Here is a 19,352-nt window from a genome sequence, read left to right on the forward strand (position 1 = left end):
ACAGCACAACCCACCCACAAGAGGATTGTATCTGCAGGATCAAGAAAACAAAAAGTTTGCAAAGTACAAAAGTCTCGGGGGGGGGGAGCCTAATGGGGCAGACCCTCCAAAACAGCCCAATGGGGACTGAACATGCTCAGCGGCAGCAGGATGCTGACAGTTGAAGTGGGGATAGAAAATTGGGGCAGAGAGGGAAAGGAGTGGTGTTTCCTGGCTGTTTGGAACCCTGAGCATCACACCAAGCCATTTATTTTTTTTGCAGGTTCCACTTAGAATGGTTTAGAATAAATCCCGCTGCTTATGACACGATATCAACAAATAGCACAATTCTCATTTGACATACTTTGTTCTCCTTCTCAATGTTTATTTCAGAGGGCAGTATGGTCATTGACGGACACTGCTGCACTCCTTCGCTGGCACTTATCCAGAAATTGGGTTCAGAAGAATTAGCGCACTCATGTTGCAGGGAACACCTAAAACAAGTAAAAAGCAGTTATGACCCCAGACCCTCAAAATTATTAATAATGTTGCTGGGAGAACTGCAACCCTCCTCATATTTTTCACGGCGCTAGCATCCATTTTATATAATCAACATGATCTCCATGATATAAACATTTTAGCTTCAACACCCAAGTGCACAAGAGACAAAATTGAGAGATACTTCACACATTATGCTTTCCTTGTGTTTTCCACATACTCTTTTTCTGTATCTGATGCTGAAAAATCGACTCACAAACCCATGGAAACGAGAAATTAAGCTTTTGAACTATGTTGGCTTAGCAGACTCAGAGGAGACAGTGTATCAGCTAGCCTTGAAAGTTACTTTCTCCCCCTCCCCTGCATGTTCTATTTCTGTTTTATCAGATTTTCCCTTAAAATAAATATATTGTTCCAGCAAACTAAATTGATTGTTCTGCCTTGGTTATCTTTACTATGTTCTGGCTTGTTTCCTATAAATACTTCTGTTTAGTCTTTTGCTCCTATGATTGAGTTAGGAAAGGCTTGAGAGAGCGGCAGGATTCTTATTAGTTGTAGCATTACTCCTGAAGGGGAAGTGCCATAGCTCAGTGGTAGAGCATCTAGGCTTGGCATGCAGCAGGTCCAAAGTTCAATCCCCAAGTGGGAGAGACTCTTGCCTGAAACCCTGGAGAGCTGGTGCCAATCAGGGTTGACAATATTAAACCAGACTGGCCAATCGTCTCACTCAGTAGACGGCAACGTCTTATGTTCCTATGATGTGGCAAACTAGCAACCTATGTGAAGTTGGGTGAGCTTGGGCAGTTTTTGAACCATTCAAAACCGCACATAAGTATGTGGCAGTAAAAATAAAGAGCTGTTGCTAATCTCCAATTGACATTCTTCAAGTGGTCTTCCATGAAGTTGCATGATTAGGTTCTCCACCTACAGAACCTTCTAGAGATCTTCCTTTCAGTGCTGGAGGGAAATTCTTTCCACACATGCTCTGATGGGCAAGGCAGGCACTCTCCCTTCCATGTCCTTCTGCACAGCCTTAGGAAAAAACTTTGATCTAATGTTTGGCAAGTAGGGCAGAGCTATCTAGCTTATTCTTGTTCATCAGACTATTTTACAGCTTAGAGAATTGCAGGGTTTTATGAGGATATGTTGTTCTGGGACATGGTGATTTCCCGTAATAAATAGCCCATGGCTGACCTTGCTCCCTCTGCTAAACCATTAACTTGGGACCATTAGTTCAGTTCTTGGGGCGGGGAATGCTGATTTCATGTTTTCAAGACCTATAGCTTACAAACTTACTTAAAAAAATAAAATTATTATTTTCAAGACTACAGATTGCACATGACCTGATTGTAGGTACTGTGCTCAGAATAAGACCAACAATATTCAGTTGTAAAATACTCTTATCATTTTCCCAAGGGGTGGTGTAATCCTGTTAGCTTCACTCTTGAATCCCATGGTTACAGTGAACATTGTATTTGACAAAGGAAAAAAGAAAGAACACTCAGCCATTTAGTCCTATGTTGTCCCTTCAAAATATTACCTAGCAACATGTTTTAAAATAATCTTAATTTTCAGGTATATGTGTTATCAAAGAAATGTTCCTAGGATTTTGGTCCCCTGCTTAATGGAAGCCACTTGAAAAGGACCTTGAAAGGTCTCTTCATAGATCTTCTATTTAACGGTACGATAATAGAAATACAGATGACATAGCACTTCTATACTGATTTTAATTAGAGATGCTTTTTATTCTTGTCAAACTCAGCATCTCATAATGTTTATTTTGTAAAGTATTATTATTTTTTCTATAAACAATTATGTGTTTGAATTATGAATTATGAAATTACACTTGTGAAAAGTGTACCTTGTTTACAAAATATCTTTTAAATGGCTTTTGAATGCTTAGGTTTCAGCCATGGCAATGATTTCTTCAAAATGAGCTATTAAAATTAGAAATGACTTTTGAAGACTGCTATCAAAGAACCCTAATCTTGTCAAAAGAGCGGAAGCAGAGTAATGAAATAAAAAAGACTAGTGATTTCCCTCAACAACAGACAATTATTTTCTGCACAGAGCAGCCTATTACTAAGAGGCATGTAGTGTACAAAAATACCCACCTGGTCTCCAAGGTGCACCATCCACAGTAAGCATCGGCTGCAGCCAAGCACTCTGTACATGTGGTATATTGATCACAGGCAGCTACTTTCACACGGGCTATCTGCATAATAACAAAAGTCCAAGAGAATAATATTTTTTATTTAAAAAAGCTTTCAGAGAGGCACTCATCTGTTAATAGGAAAGAAGGAAACCACAGTTTATTAACATTATTGTTTTATGTCATAGGTTAGTGCCACCACAGAGGTCTTTAACTATTAGCATAGATCATGACAGAACACTCTGCTGCAAGAGACCTTTAAGGAGAAAGTGTTAGCAATCCTAGCAGTTTTTAGAGACAGGCCCCAGAACAAGCTAATGAGCTATAAATTCCTCACTTGGGTCCAAATCTGACCTCCTAGGAGAAAGCCTTCTCTCCTGTCTGATATTCCCAGTTGGGAATTATCTCTTACACCTACAACCAGATTTATACAAGGTTGCATAAATAAATGAGTGATTGGTTATTCCCAGGGTCATCTATAGCGAGTATGGGCCCTAGGCTGAATCAGCAGACAAGTGCATTCTTCTCTTTTGTGTTTTGCGCTGTCGGCTTTTATGCCTCGCCGAGGGCAGGAGTGCAGCCAATGCCTTATCAGCATGTGAGGCACACCCACTAGGGAGGCCACTGACTGGCCCATTTGAGATGCTGCAGCAGGCAGGAACTTCAGCCGGATGTCCTGGCGGCCGGAGGAATTTCCCTAATGGCCGCCTGGCCATGTGCGCTCTGTTCTCATTGCCCGGGGATGGTGGCAGAGTGCGAGAGCCGCAACAGGCGCCCACCCAGGAAGGAGTAAGCGTCCAGTCTCCTCTTTTGTGTTTCACTACAATCTCCCCTCCACCTGCTGCCGCCACCTCACCCCTCTGAAAATTCTGAGATTTAAACTTTATGCATCACATAGAGCAATCCCACACACAGGTGGATTTATAACCAAAATCTTTACTCTAAGATCAAGTAATGGAAGTGCTTACCCTCACCAAGTGAAACGTCCACCCATTATTCATGTCTCATAACATTTTAACTTTGTTTTAAGAAATACAGAACATCACTAATATTGACTAAAACATTTTAACTTTCTTTTCTGTCTTCCTCCTAATCCTTAGCCTGCAATCTCCCTCTCTAACCTCCTTACATCTATAGTAGACAGCAGCTTCATAAGTGCAACTCTTACCCATTCACTGTGTGCTCAGTAGAGAGCACTCTGATTCCTAGCTTGAAAAATACGGAATGTTTCACAAATTTATGTGTCCTTCTTGCACAAAGGCCATGCAATTCTTCTCCGTATCATGCCAACTTTAGCTTATGTGCTGCCCAAGCTAACCAATTTTTAAAAGTTTTATAGGCTCAGTGACTCCCTGCAAAGGGGCTTCTGGGTGAGCATGAAGATGCCAGCCAGCTGTTGTCTGCTGCCTGAGCACCACTGGGGGCTGCTGCTGTTGGTACAGGTACTGCATTAAAAGGATGGCCTCCAGCTAAGCTAAGTTGGCCAAATTTAGCCTCCCCATTCCCCCACACACCCTGGAGCAGCTCTGTATTTAATCTAAGAAATCCCCATTCCTGGAAACTCATTAAAAAAACAGAGCAGAGGAATTCTGAGAAGTCTTGCAAGAGCATTTCTGTGGGCTAAGTTTCTGTAGAAGCATCTAAGATGGAAATGGCAGTGACAGTTCAGTGTGTTCTTCTGTTGTTTTAAATATTCTATTCCAGTGCTGTTTCCCAGTTGAGGAATTCTGGATGAGTAAGGCAATAAATCTATACGTTTTTACTTAAAAGATGGTATTTCTCTTCTATATGCAGAACATTAAGATCTGAACCAGAGAAGATTGTCAAGATGCCTGACAAGAAAAAAAGTCTAGATTTCTTATTACTGAAAACAGCATCCTTAAGAAAGTTGCAGGATCAATTCAATGCCTTTTAGTCCTTCTGTTGTTATGACTCCTAGGCTGTTTTATTTCTAATTTGATTGTTTCTGTATTTCTTTATGTAAACTGCTCCGGAAGTTTTTGCTGAAAGGTGAAAAACCAAAACATTGGGTAGTGCAGAATGCTACTGCCAATAATACTGACCAACACTTCCATGTAGGTCTGTGTAAAGCAGACACCCCCAAACTCGGTCCTCCAGATGTTTTAGGACTACAATTTCCATCATCCCATCATCCCTGTTAGCTAGGGATGCTGGGAGTTGTAGTCCCCAAACATCTGGAGGGCTCAGTTTGGGGATGCCTGGTGTAAAGTTTCCCAGATCCCTCCCTGATTTGGCAGAAATCTATCCAGACCTGATCTGACCTAATCTGGACTCAGAAATCCTAATCGTGTAATTAGAAAATGCAATACTTCAGAGACAATCTATCTACCTTTTTTTGGAGCATGTTTTAAACTCTGGATCAGAACAAATTGCTACAAATCAAAATGGCTCCATCTGGCCGACTCTGTAGCAATGTATAGTTGCTTCGAGCCAACTTGTACCAGGCACAAATCAGCATGATCTGGTTCAGGATTTAGCCAGATTGGTTGCACAGCCAGACTTTGGTGAAGTATCATGTAATACCTATCTTCCCCAGTCTGGGATGGAAATATTCAAGGAAGAGTAGGCTAGAGAACATCCTTATAATCACTTCCATCATCATATTTTTGTGGGATGTGCACTGGTTGCCTCTATGTGACAAAGTCCATTTCAAAATGCCAACTTTAAATATACACAAATTGGTACCTAGGTACTTAACAGTACTAGGGCTACCACGAGGTCTATTCAGCATTGCTTGACCCAACCCAAACCTGCATAACTTCAGCAAGGCTGGTACATTATGTAATTTCAACCATAGCTCTGGCTTGTGTAGATTAAGTGAAACTTTTGACATATTGTTCGGAACACCCTCTTACCTTGCCTAAACAAATTTCCCCAAAGCTAACTACCTCTGGAGAAAAGGAAACAGAACCAAGTTAGCCAGAGAAGAGACAAATTATATCACCTGATGCCTTGCAGACTTAGTGTGCTTGACGGAATGATAAGGCCTATCCTAGGTAAACCATTTTGATTTGTTAACGCTAATGGGATACAGTAATGGCATGATATATTATCCCAAAAAGAATCTTGTAAGAGTCTGTACAGTGATATATGAATATTCTGTAGGGGATTGCAGCTGGAAAGTTTAAATACCAAGTATAAAATTATTGGTTGCACATCTGTTTCAGAAGATTAAGAATGAATGTAGCTTGCACCATTGATGACTGGAGCACATACCAAACTTGAGTTTCTCTTCAACTAGGCAGTTTAAAGGCAACAGGAAGGGAATAATTATACAAGAAAAGAACACTTTATATGCTGAATAGTTCTCGCTCATGCACTGTAGTATCCAATAAATTAGGTACAACTGTGTACTGAGAAAATCTCCAGTAGTGACAACTTTAAACTCTAGGCAAAATTGTGGTGGAAATTCAGTGATACCTAGATAATTATTATTTTGCTTTCACTATAGATAGGAAAGGAAGGAAGGAAGGAAGGAAGGAAGGAAGGAAGGAAGGAAGGAAGGAAGGAAGGAAGGAAGGACTATCATTCAGCTTTCAGGAAAATCCAAATGCAGAATGAACAACACAGATAAAACTTTAAAGTCCTTTAAAGGGACAGAGTGAAATTATCCTAAATAATATTAACATTCCATAAGATCAATACTGATAACAAAATGTGAAGTCTTGTTAACATTTTGTTGTGCATTTTTGTGATGCCCCAAAGCAGAGGTTTTCAACCTTTTTGAGTCCATGGCTCCCTTGACCAACTACGTTCTTTCTGTGGCACTCCTGTGGGGCTCAGGAGCCCAGTTGTGTCACCTCTTGCCTGCAGAGCTAACAGCTTCTCACCCTTTTTTTACACCCTCCCTTGTGGGGTGTTTCCTCAGCCTCCTCTCCTTGAGAGTCCTCTGGGCGGCCACCCTGGTCTCTGAGCTTTCCTCCCCCCACCCCAAAGAGAGGCACCTCCTCACGCTGCCCAACAGGGGCCTGGGACTTGTCTGTCTATTCCCAATGGCAAGGGCTGGTGGACTGGCTGGCTGGGCTCCCTTGCCCACTTGCTTGGTTATTCCGAGGCCACCTCAGCTCTTGGCAACCAGCACCCTCTGACCAGCCCCAGAGGCACCATTCGCCTGCTGAGCTTGTAGCCAGGGTTGCTGCAACTAACAGCTGTGCAAGCCTTTGGGAGGTAGAAATACGAGAAGGCATCAGAGGAGGGAGGTAAGGAAAGAAGGCCAGAGGCCAGTGTTGCCTGCAGCACCCCTGACCATCATTCAAGGCACCCCAGGGTGCCATGGCACACTGATTGAAAACCACTGCCTCAAAGCATTTGATTCTAATCAATGAACAAGTTATGTATAAGCCCCTTTTATATAATTTATACTTTTAGGGTTTCCATGGGTGTACAGGTTTCTACCAAAAGACTTATCTTTTTAACAACAAGGTATTTAATACCAAGTTATTAAAGCAGACAAATATTCCGAAAATATTTATTTACAGGATTATTTGTTTTTAAAAAATCTCTTGGCATAGACCTGTACACCCATGAAAACCCTAAAAGTATTAGTCATATAAAAGGGGCGCGAACATAACTTGTTCATTGATTAGAATCAAAACTTCTACAACTTTTTAAAAAAATCACCTCATCTCCAGAACACTGTTTATTCCTCCGTACTCACCTAATGGCACTGAGAAGGTATGTCTGTAAAGGAGTCTTACCTGGTGGGAAGTCATTAGATACAGGTAGCTGGAGTCAGAAGGATCAAACTGCATGATGGAATGGACAGGTTCACCATAAGCCACAGTAATTGACTCCCTGCTTATCTCCTCCATAGAACTGTTCAGATTAATCTGCCAGGGGAAAAAATATTTCATAAGACCACCACTTTGGGTTTTTTGGATGAAGAAAGGGAATCATTGTTTATAGAAACTTGAAAGTTATTAATTGAACAGTTAGCATGAATTAACATAGTATTACTGTGTGTTTGATGATTCAATAAATGAAGAATATCCCAAAAGTTTAAAAAGGGGGGAGGGGGACTCAGACTGTAATACTATTGGCTGTTTTCCCCAAACCACACCAACAATGACATTAGGTACTTGAAAGATGGATTGTCCTGCTCACCTGCCAAAGTTGGCTGTGGGTTGGGGACTGATAAGTATCTGTCCCACTGGGCCAAAAGGATTTCCCACCCCTTGCTTAGAATTACATCCAAAGCCACTTTAGCTTAACATCATGATTTATTTGGAGTGTAACAAACCACAATCCCCAGTTCTGATGTATTGCTAAAGCCAGAGGTTGTAGTTTGCTGCACCCACTCGCTTACAGGGTGCAGTGAAGCAAAAGTCATACGCAGATTCGCTGCAAACCAGACATGGAAACCCTGCTGCTGCAACACTAACCCTAGAAGCACTGAGGCTTTACACATACTGCTTATCCATTAATGAATCTCTTGAATATGCCATTGATAATGGCCCTTGTAAAATGCCCCTCTGCGGTGTACTTTATAACTTACCGGATCAGATTAATTCCCTATGTGATAGGAAATCATAATTGCTGCTTGGGGAGCTGGCTGAACATTGCTTATGCCCTTTTATACTGTCTTGTCTTGGATGGGAAACCTGAATTATAACTCACACCAAGTATTCTGTATGCAATGCCAAGTAACAAGGAGCCCCTAAGGTAAAAAAAAAAAAAAAAAAAAAAAAAGCGGGTGGTGGTGCAGCAGCTGTGTAGCAGAATTAGATTATAGCTATCTGAGCAAATTATCCCAGCAAAGAGCAGCCAGGAGCCTTTCTCTAATGGAGGTTCAGCAGATAAGGCTGCCTTTTCTGATATGATAATGGAAGCAGATCTGTTACTATTGTGTGAATACAAGCTCTGTAAGGAATGAATCTGCACCGACTACCCTATGGAGCTGGCTCTGATGCCGGCTGCCTGCCACTCTGCTGTGTAGCCTGTGCCTCTGGGCCAATGTCAAAACAGAGGACCTCTGAGATCTTTCCCACCTTCCTGCTAGGAACATTTGTAAAGCAAAGAAATTGGATTCCCTTCTGTCCTCCCTCTCTTCTGATCTAATATTCTACATTATGTGTTATTATCTCCAGACTGATATAAAACAGGTTTCTAATAATGCCCTTTCCTTTTCTTAATGGTCGGCATCTCATCAATTGTAGCAGCTCCACTGAATGACTACTCTGATTGGCCAATACTGAACCTTGCTTTGGCAAATGGGCATACACCCACTGTGGTTATTGCAGCTGGTGGCTGTTCATGGCTTGAAGACAATTATAGTGCCTTAAATCTTGGCCCCTGATGTATTGTTTTGACACAGATGAAACGGGCATATCACATGCATTGGTTTACGTCTCTTCTCCAGCTTAGCAATAGCGGGGACCAATCAGGGAATATTTATTCAAAATGGAGGGTGTATCTCTCTATGTGCTTTTTTACAAGTGCCAATCAAGACAGGGAGCATTTCATACGAGGAAGTTGTTAATAACTAAAAGCTGTGCCATAACACTTCAAGTATGGGCATTTATTTCTACAATATATTAAATGACATCTTGATTGCACTGTAGCCTCAAATGCTGATTAAAAGTTAAGAATTAGTAGATATTGTATATCACTATGCAATTTAAAACCAACATCCAGTTGCTTCTTTATTGTGGAATGAAAGCCTGTGCAGTGCGCTTGTCAAGTGAGGGAGTTTCCTGTTTAAATTAACAGAATCATGGATTAACATGCCAATCTTACATTGCACAAGTATGAATTCTTTAATTTCATCATCAGTAGTCTGATCAAGTGTGCTGCATCAGCACACTTATGCCCACAGTGCTTTGTCAAGATGCTTTTAACTCTGAACTGAACACAGTTATCATTAGGCTCACTTAAGCGGTTGTCCAGCTCTGTTCTTCAAATGTGGGTTCTCAAGATATTGTTAGACTACAGCTCCTACCATCCCTGGACATTGGTTCAGCTGGCTGTGAATGGTGGGGGTTGTAGTCCAATAACATCTGGGGACCCAAGGTTGATGAACACTCTATGGAAGCATTTTGTTTGACACATTACTGAATGGGTCACAGCACAAGAGCTATTGTGGTCCATGACTGAGTGAAAGACTTAGGGAAGGGTGGAAGAACTCAGTGGAAGGCTAACAGCTGAATAACAAGGGGAGTGAAGAAAACTCAGCCTGGACCAACTGTAGTCTAAGAAATATGTGATAAACTTCCAGCAGCAGTCAGGCAAAATTTATTTGCATGATGGAAGAGCTGTAGAGATTCCTAGAGCAGCCTCCCCAGGCTGATGACATCATCTACCCCGTTGCTGGGAAACTGCAATTCACTCCAATGCAAGAGTGACTTCTGGGCAGCATCATGCCTGGACTGGACTCTCCCACTCTTATCTCCTGCCAGCTGACACACAAAGATGGCAATCACTAAGAATAAAGGTCTGCTGCATTGGCTACCACAGCAATGACATGACATGCAGCCTGCAGTCCCACCCCCTTCAAAACAGGCCTTGACTGCCAAAGACACAAAAGCAAACTGAATGGTCAATGGTAAGGCAATGTGCGTATTGTTTTAATTTCCCCCAGATATTAAACTGCCACAGGCAGGCCCAGTTCCTTGCTTGGATAGGAAATAAAACCACCAGTTTATGGTGAAGGAAATTTCTACACTCCACACCTGAAATCTACAGGTTTAGGGCAGCATACAAATTTAAGAAATAATAATAAATAATTCTATTGTTGTGAGGATCTATCACAAGCCATCATTTCACAAATGCTAACCCAAGTTGTTCAGACAGTCATATCAGCCTTTCATGATCACCCAGTTCCTCCCATACAGGGATTTCAAACACTTAAATATCACTCAGCAGACCTCATAACATCCCTGCAGCCACCTATGAGATAAAAAAAGAACAGCTAGTACAGAAAGCAAATGCCCTAGGATAACTCTGATTAACAGACAAGCTAGAGCTGAACGAGCCAGATAATTGGCATTGCAGATAATCATAATGTTCGGTGCTTATCTGCTGTTTAGCACTGATAGCACATTAAACAGTGCTTAATCAGCCTGTTTGGAACAGTACAGTTTGGTGGAAAATGCAACTGAAATTCAATTGATCTTAAACTTTCAAGAGAAACAGTCAGACAATCAAATATGACTGTACATGCAAAGAAAGTGGCTGGGGAATTTGGGGTTTAGAAAGTACAGTTGCACAAACTGTTATTTAGCCAAAGTGCACAAATTAGCAATTTTATTGTTTACAAAAAAGCACCATGGAATCTTTAACAACCACAAGCACTCAGGACTTCTTCTGTCTTTTCTCTGAAAAACCATGCCTTCGGTTCTTTAGTGCAGTGTTTCCCAACCTTTTTTTGGGCAAAGGCACACTTGTTTGATGAAAAAAATCTCGAGGCACACCACCATTACAGCCCCGTGACGTCAGCGCGCAGCGTCACGCCGGGAGGGACGCACGAAAGTGTAAGTTTCAATTTTTTCCCCTCCCCCTTGCCGGGGAACCTCCAAGCTTTGGGGGTGGGGGGGGGAGGCAGCAAAGCGAGGCAGGAAGGAGAGCGCGGCTTGGCTGGGTGAGCTTTGGCAGGGAATGAGAGCCACGAGGCGGGCGCTGTGGACGGAGGCGCTGCCCGCCGAGCTCGCAAGCAGCCAGGCAGGCAGACGGCGAGAGCCCTGCGCTGGGCGGCCTCTCCTCGCCGCCGCCGCCCCGCCTCTCACCACCCGACTCACCCGCCTCCCTCCAGGCAACATCTCGCGGCACACCAGGCAACATCTCGCGGCACACTAGTGTGCCGCGGAACAGTGGTTGGGAAACACTGCTTTAGTGTCCCATAACATTAGAAGGGAGATGAATCATTAAAACCACTTCCTTCTGATTCAGGAGCTCCTTGGCAGTCAGTCATCCAGGAACTGAGCCAGCCTGACTCAATTTACTAAGCATGATAGCTACATAAAGGTGAGGTGGCAATTTAAAAAACAGCTTTCCAAAGGTGGTTACTTATTGTCAAGCATTTCACCATGTAAATATATACTGATTATTAACTACGAAGTCCATTTGGTTACTACTGTTAAGTTTTACCTTGAGCAGTCTTCCATTGGCTGTTCCCAGAAATACAACTGTGTAATTATTGACGCTGGTGACAGCTACTGATGTAAGTCCTGGCGAAGTGAACACTGGCCTGGCCTTGATAGGTTGCAGGATTGACAATGGATGCTGGAGATGCGCTGCTCCACAGTCCAACTGTTCTGGTTGCAACTGAAAAGGGGGGAAAGGTACATTAGTAAATAACTATTGGGACACTGTAGGTATCTGTATTTGGTTTTTGCATCCCCTGCACTCTGCATTGCAGTCAGTGCAATGGAGGTGGCCTCAGGGGTGGGTGGGTGTGCTGAGATTCCTCAGGGGAAGCAAATTTTGTATTACTTCACAATGTTCCCAAACAGAGACACATCTATTTTTCATGGTATTGAGCATATATAATGTCAAGGGTTTTAGCTTGAGGCTTCTTTTTTCTTACCATCTATTTATTTAGGTATTTTTCGGCCATCCTAGGGCCATTTACAAGAATAAAACAATTAGAACATGATTACAGAAAACAGTAACGTAGGAAATGAAAAGGTCATAAAACCATAAAAGCAGGAATACTATCAAAAGTGAACATCACTGTCTGCCTTAATGTAATCATAGTTGAAAATGATTGATCTTCTACTTCTGTTTGAAAGAGTGTTTGGTGTAATACAGATCTGCATAATCTGTCACCAAAATAGCTTGCCCGATAAATTGTATCGTAGTCTCATGACACTGATGGATTTTCTCGAAAATCATAAAGTCCACGGGGGAAAACAGTGGCCTTATACATGAATTTATCAGCACCAAATGCACTTGCTCCCACAGGCAGGATGCAATGCAGAGAAAAGACTAAACAGGTTATCGTATCATTATTTGTATAAGTCTACAGGGTTTTATTCTTTGTCACACTTGCAGGTGGCTTTTCTATCTCCCTGACTTAAACATATGTAAATATTCTGTCCTCTATGTTTGGCAAATTTGCATATATCTTTACAACACTGCAATATTACTGAAGTTAAGCAACCTAATTCCCTTAACATTTCCTTCCAGTGGTTTTAGGTTGCAATCCTCAGCATATTGAATAAACTCCTCTGAACTCGTGCTTCTCAGTAGGAATATAGCTATCCTACTGCACTTTAGGCTCAAGGTCCATTTAAGGAATGAAAACAAGCAATGTCAGTATCTTTCAGGTAAGAGTAGTTTCCTGAATTCCAAGGCAAGAAATATTAACCTTGCCAAAGCTGCTTTTTTAAAAAGAACAAAGCAATAAAGGTTGCAGCACTGAAAATAAAAACTAATAACAGCTGCACTGCTAATCTCAGAATCTGCTCAGATGCCATTTAAGTAAAAAACAGCACTTCAGTGTATGCTACAAGTAAATTTAAAATAAAGTCCTCGGACTAGAAACAAATGAGTAATATGCAACTTTTTTTTTCTTCATAGCTCTGTTTTGTTTTGATGGCTTACAGAATTGTTCTAACTGAGCTTGGAAAATGCAGCAACTTAACAGACTCTAAACAGAAGACTCCTGCACAACTTATCAATGTTTTTGGCCAGCCGTCACAGGCTGTCTAGCAGGAGATGGTCAGAGATTCTGAGCAAGGAAACGGTGCATGTTGAAGAAACACATGAGATGAATCATAGAAGGGTTCACACTAGTGGAATGGCCAATAAAGGACTTGGGTCATATACTTGCTGAAAACTCTCCGCTTTCCATGTTAAAACTGCACCCCAACTCGAAAAGACACTAAATTTCAGCCTGCTATTATTAAAGTCAATGTCCTGGTTTACACAACACACTAACCCAAACTTTGGCTTAGCAAGATCGTGCAAATGCTTGGACTCCCCATGGGGAGTTTGCTGCCACTTTGCTCTGCTTGGTCCTTGTTGCTGAGCAAGGGAAAGGTTTGGTTTAGCATGCTGTCCAAACAAGGACTTGAGGCTAAGTTGCAAACACAAGCGCAGCAGGTTGGAGGTCGCTGGGGAGATGGGTTCCGAAGTGCTGAAGCAGCAATCATCTTGGGATTGAGATGGCCACAGCTTTATTGATTCAGATGTAAATCGGTTTGGGCACAGACATTGGGTATGTATCCCGAATCAGTCAACCTGAATGCTGCCTGATAGGCCATCCGGGTTGATCCTGGGGTTAAGGATCCCGCCCCCCAAGGATGCAAATCAAATAGGACAATCCCACCAGGTCGCCTCTGAATGGGTCATTTTCAGAGGGAGATTGGTTTTGCCATTTTCACTGCAAATTTTAATAGATCTGGGGTTTTGGTTTCAGGATGTTATTGTTCCTAAGGAACTGAAACACAAAATCATATTTGATTAAGCAGGTATGGTGATAAACAATTCCCATTCTGAACATTCCCTTGGAGTTGTTCTTTACAGATGAAAGTAATTGTTGTCATCCATGGAGTGCACCTCCAGGATGGAGTTAAACCGCTGTGTTAGCAACACCAAAGTGCCCTCCTCAGGGCACAAGCCTGGGCAGTGTGTATGGAGGTCCTGAGTGGACTAGGACTAACGGATGGGCAGGCAGTATCCCCCATAGGTCTTCACAGCCTTTAGATGCACTTAAGCAAGTATGGAAATAGTGACCTATAATATTCTCCTTGATCAAATGCACCTCTTATCATCTGTTTTGATCTGGAACCATTGCCAAGGCAGAATTGAAGAGTTGCAAACCTGTTTTCGGAGCCTCTCTCTTCATTAGCACGCAAATGCAAATTTGTTGCCACAAACTGAAGGTTATGCTTTATCCAAATTAATGAACACTATGTCTGGTCATTCTCCCCTATCCTGCAAAGGCATTAGGCCAGGAGTTAACTGACTTTGTAAGCCACACTAAGGCAAGATGGAAAGGGCTGATTTAAAAACCTTTTATGCTGAGAACAAGTGCCAAGAAAGACTAACATAGGCTCAACTATATGGCATGGTTTATTAGAGACCAAACAGAAGAGATAATGTGTTACAAATATGAGGATCTCTGCAAAATGTATTTTGCAGCTCTGCATTATTTAATGCTATGAAAAACAAAAATCCAACCCCATCTCTGAAGCAATGCTTTTATTTCTTCCTGTAATTGGGCAACACAATTGGTTTTTACTATGTACATCCCTTTCATTTTTCTTATTTAATAGTCCTTCCCCAATTTAGTCTACTTATACAATGGAACTTTGATTGTTGAACGCTTTGAAAGCTGAACAATTCAGAACCCGAACGCTGACAGTTTCGAACGCACCTTGGAAGTCGAATGGCTTCCGAGGCGCATTTCTCCATTTTTTCAATGAATTTTGATGACTGGCAATTTTGCCTCAGTTGTCAAACGTTTCAGAAGTCAAACGGTCTTCCAGAACAGATTACGTTCAACAACCGAGGTTCCATTGTACATATTTTAAGTCAAGTTCCTAGGTCTCTCTCATAGTGATATCTGAATCAAAGTCGTTGCCACTAAATATAAACTACAGATACTCAAGTATAGTGGTACCTCGGGTTAAGAACTTAATTTGTTCTGGATGTCTGTTCTTAACCCGAAACTGTTCTTAACCTGAAGCACCACTTTAGCTAATGGGGCCTCCTGCTGCCGCTGTGCCCCTGCTGCACGATTTCTGTTCTCATCCTGAAGCAAAGTTCTTAACCTGAGGTAATATTTCTGGGTTAGCGGAGTCTGTAACCTGAAGCGTATGTAACCTGAAGCGTATGTAACCCGAGGTACCACTGTACAGTTAATGGCTATAGATCAGAATAAGGGAGCAATCCAAACAAAATATCTCCTGGATGAGTGAGTTAGGATCAAACTGGAACAGCTAGACTAGGCATAGGCAAACTCGGCCTTCATATGTTTTGGTACTACAACTCCCATGATTCCTAGCTAACAGGACCAGTGGTCAGGGATGATGGGAACTGTAGTCCCAAAACATCTGGAGGGCCAAGTTTGCCTATGCCTGAGCTAGACTACACACTGGCGTAAATCCCTCATCCCAGCTCAGATGGAGTTATGCTGGTTTAACTCCTTCATATGGCTCAGCTGAGGTTAGGGAAGCTGGAGCAACACTGAAGGATGGAAAATGGGGGAATAGCAGGGCAGAGGACTGAGCAAGGGCGACTTATGGTGAATCCTAACTCCATTCAGCTCAGCCATGTGATCCGGCATCCTGATAGGATGTACACCAGCAAAAAAGGAGGTGCGAATCAAATTATTTTAAAGGTTTGTTTTCCCTCTGCCAGGCTTAGGCCAGATTAGTTAGCAGTAGCCTCACTCCTGAACAGCATTTCGATCAGAATACCTTACACGGGCTTAATTTAAACCAGCATACTTTATGCCGGCTCCCCATACTAATGATAGTTGATTAGTCCCTTGTAGTCCATGCAACTGAACTGATTCAAGTACTTTGACAGCACAACTCCTTTCTATGAAATGGAAAAATGAGCCAAAAACCAGTATAAGCAATGTGTTCTTAACTACAGAATGCAAAAGGTTGTCCATGGATAAGTATATTGATTCTTATATACGTCAGCAATATTTGTGAATTCTGCCGTACCATGCTCATGCTTTTGTAATACCAGGCACCAGAATGTGTGTTTCTTCCACACCAGAAATGGGTTCAACAAGTGAATCCTTTTCAAGCGCAACATTTCTTTGCAATCAGTACAATGGTGGGGGCTGTCTGTATATAAAACAGCACATATCGCTCTGAAATGAGATATCCCTGTAACAAAAGTTATACCTAGGCAAAACACACGCAGACAGCACACTACAAATTGGAAACAAATGCACATGGCCTTTTCAGAAAATGAGAGTATGGAAGGCCCTTGGGAGAGGCAGGAACAGCTGCTTTCTTTATTTAACAGTCTTGGATTTGGCAACCACTGGTGAAGATAATTGTTTCCTGAACTAGAAGGTCTAGATTTCTTCTTTGAATGCTGTAGAGGACAACTTTCATGCCTCATCGTAAACATATCAAGAGCCAGGAGGGCTGTTTCTAATTCAAATCTATATAATAATCTACATATCATTTCCCTGCATGTACTAGATATAACGGGCAGAGGAAGATAAAGTCCAAAGCTTGGAGGAACCTCAGTCAGAGGTATACATCAGATCTTATGTGCGTTGAGCTGAGACCAAGTGATGTCTGGATCAGAGCACATATTTGGCTTCACCTCCACAGTTCTCCCCAATACATTCTCACTCTCTCCCATTCCTTTCTATAGGAAAAAAAAGGACAACCTTCAGATAGAGAACAAAAATTGTCTCCTGCATGTGACATAGGACAAACACACACCACCCCAATGGCGTGCCTGTGGATACAGAGTTTTATTTTATGGCAAATGAATAAATACCTAATCATTTCAAAAGGCTAAAGTAAAGAACACATGAGTCAGGAATTTAGAAGGCTACCATGCGCAAAATTTGGGTTTGGGCATATTTTTGCACATCTCAACTTACACTAACTATTTATTAATCTTTTTGTGTCTTCCTTCTATAGCACATAGGCTGGCGCAAAACTTCTAAGTTAACATACAGTAAAACCAGATCAGAAACAAGAGTTTGGTAACTGGAGTGGGAAAGGTATGAAGCTGAAAGAGGAACTAGGATAACAGAGAATAGAGAATAAGGAGAGGAAGGACACTGGATGGGTTGGGTCTATAGTCTTTGGTTGTTGTAATTTTCATCAAAATCTTCTAAATATGATGGGTTTTTTTCATATTTCTCTGGGTTTATTTTTTGTGGAGCATTGTATGTTTCCTCTCTGCAAAATGTAGCTTATTATCATGCCATTTATTTGTTGATGACACAATGTTGTGGCCTTCCTATATGGGGAAGCCTGGTTATGATGCTTGCCTGTTCCAGAGATACTGTGAGATAGTAAAAGGATGGTAAAAGGATGTGATCCTTTCCTTTCTGTCCAGAGTAGTGAATAATCCTGAATCTATATACCAATTCTGGTATTATACTACAAGATACATATCAGAAGAGCACTTTAGCAACTAAAAAACTAACAACTTTATTACGGCATCAGCTGTTGTGGATTAAAGTTCACTTCAAGTTCATTAATTAGAATCCTTCACCTTCTGTTGTCATCTGTATTTTATTAATGTGATTTTAGGGTGATTTCCTTCCACACCCCTACAAAATTATTCCCCCCCAAAAGACATAAACATTTGTAGGGCCTACAGGACTTTTTTGGGGGGTGGGGGGTAGCAGTTTTCTTTTTCATCATCTGCTACTTAGCAAGGAGGGTAAAGGAGGCAGAGTAAACGATGGTAGTAGGAGTCCATGATATTTCAACTGACTAGTCATTCTTGTTTAGGTTCCTGTTTTGTATGGAATTCTGCAACATCTTTATGCTGATGAAGAACGATGAGTAGGGGAAGAGTTGCATGACAGTGCTCCCTACTGGGCTGCTGTTATATCCCTGCCAACAGGGTTGAGAAGCTCCCAAGCACCTATGTGATGCCTGCTCCTAACAGCTGATACCAAAATCAAGAATGTGTGATATTATTCCAGTCTCACACAACTGAATAAGGTTCAGGGAAGACACAAACAAGACACCCACCCTTCTTTCTGTCCAAATTAGAGAACTGCATATTTTGTACACCTGTAAGCATATATAACCTGGCAGAGAGGTATTTTAGTGTAGGGTATAGTATTCTTATTGCAATTAACAAAAATGGCAAAACTGTTTCAATTCATCTAGTTCATACATATATAAATATATATGAGATATGATTCTGGGAGAAGAAGACAAAGCTTATTCCCTCTAAAACCATAAGGCCTTATATGGCCCCAATGCATATTTTTTAAAATCTCAAAATTGGAGTATAGTATAAGATAGATGATTAACCACAGTTGCTGCCATGCGGAAGATTAATTAAATTAAACAAGGAGAGGTTAGTTTTCAGGAAGTCAGTTTCTGAAGAAACACAGAAAAGAAGTGGTAAGGCAACGCTCAAGGAAACAATGAATTTAACAGATTTGGGGTCCTGTATTTTGTGAGCTTGAACGTTCTTGACCAAATTGAGGAGGGTGTGTGTGTGTCTTACAAATCAAATGTAAACTTATTTGAACAGGAAATACTGTATTTCTATTAAAACTTTTTTTGCCACAATGCGAAAGGAAGTCAGAGGGTTTCTTCTGGTCCTTTTCATGCAACTTAGCAGAGGATTAAGCTGTTGACTCCAAGCATGCATGAAGTCCTGGGAAAATGACATTGCTAGCATTAAATTATTCTTTATGAATTTATGGGTCATAAATATTGAGCATATGAAGACTCATGTCAAAAGCTATTTTTACTACACAAAAAGAATTTCTATTAATTCTTATGAAAGAGACCCACTTTAAAAAAGTAAACCATTAGCTATCATTAGAATTAAAATGAAAAACTCTCCAAATATAAACTACTGTATAATATCCAGTGACATAAATCCAGTGTAGAGAAACTTTTCACCATCATACAATTTGACAATAGTAGATAGGTAGCCGTGTTGGTCTGCCATAGTCAAAATAAAAAAATTCCTTCCAGTAGCACCTTAAAGACCAACTAAGTTAGTTCTTGGTATGAGCTTTCGTGTGCATGCACACTTCTTCAGATACACAGTGTATCTGAAGAAGTGTGCATGCACACGA

At 41.4% G+C, this 19,352-nt stretch overlaps 1 protein-coding gene across 1 annotated transcript in view; it reads right to left on the reverse strand.

Annotated features, from left to right (window-relative positions):
- The window catches only part of PLXND1 (plexin D1), a 157,314-nt gene that overhangs the window by 96,263 nt on the left and 41,699 nt on the right, over positions 1-19,352 (reverse strand). Inside the window, exons 2-5 of the mRNA XM_081183924.1 lie at positions 11,732-11,908; positions 7,348-7,479; positions 2,592-2,692; positions 344-473 (exon numbers count right to left, since the gene is read on the reverse strand). Coding sequence (XP_081040050.1) covers positions 344-473; positions 2,592-2,692; positions 7,348-7,479; positions 11,732-11,908 — 540 coding nt within the window. The remainder of the gene's footprint in view (positions 1-343; positions 474-2,591; positions 2,693-7,347; positions 7,480-11,731; positions 11,909-19,352) is intronic.

The sequence above is a fragment of the Podarcis bocagei genome (genome assembly GCF_964188305.1).
Source record: "Podarcis bocagei genome assembly, chromosome: 2".
Taxonomy (NCBI): domain Eukaryota; kingdom Metazoa; phylum Chordata; class Lepidosauria; order Squamata; family Lacertidae; genus Podarcis; species Podarcis bocagei.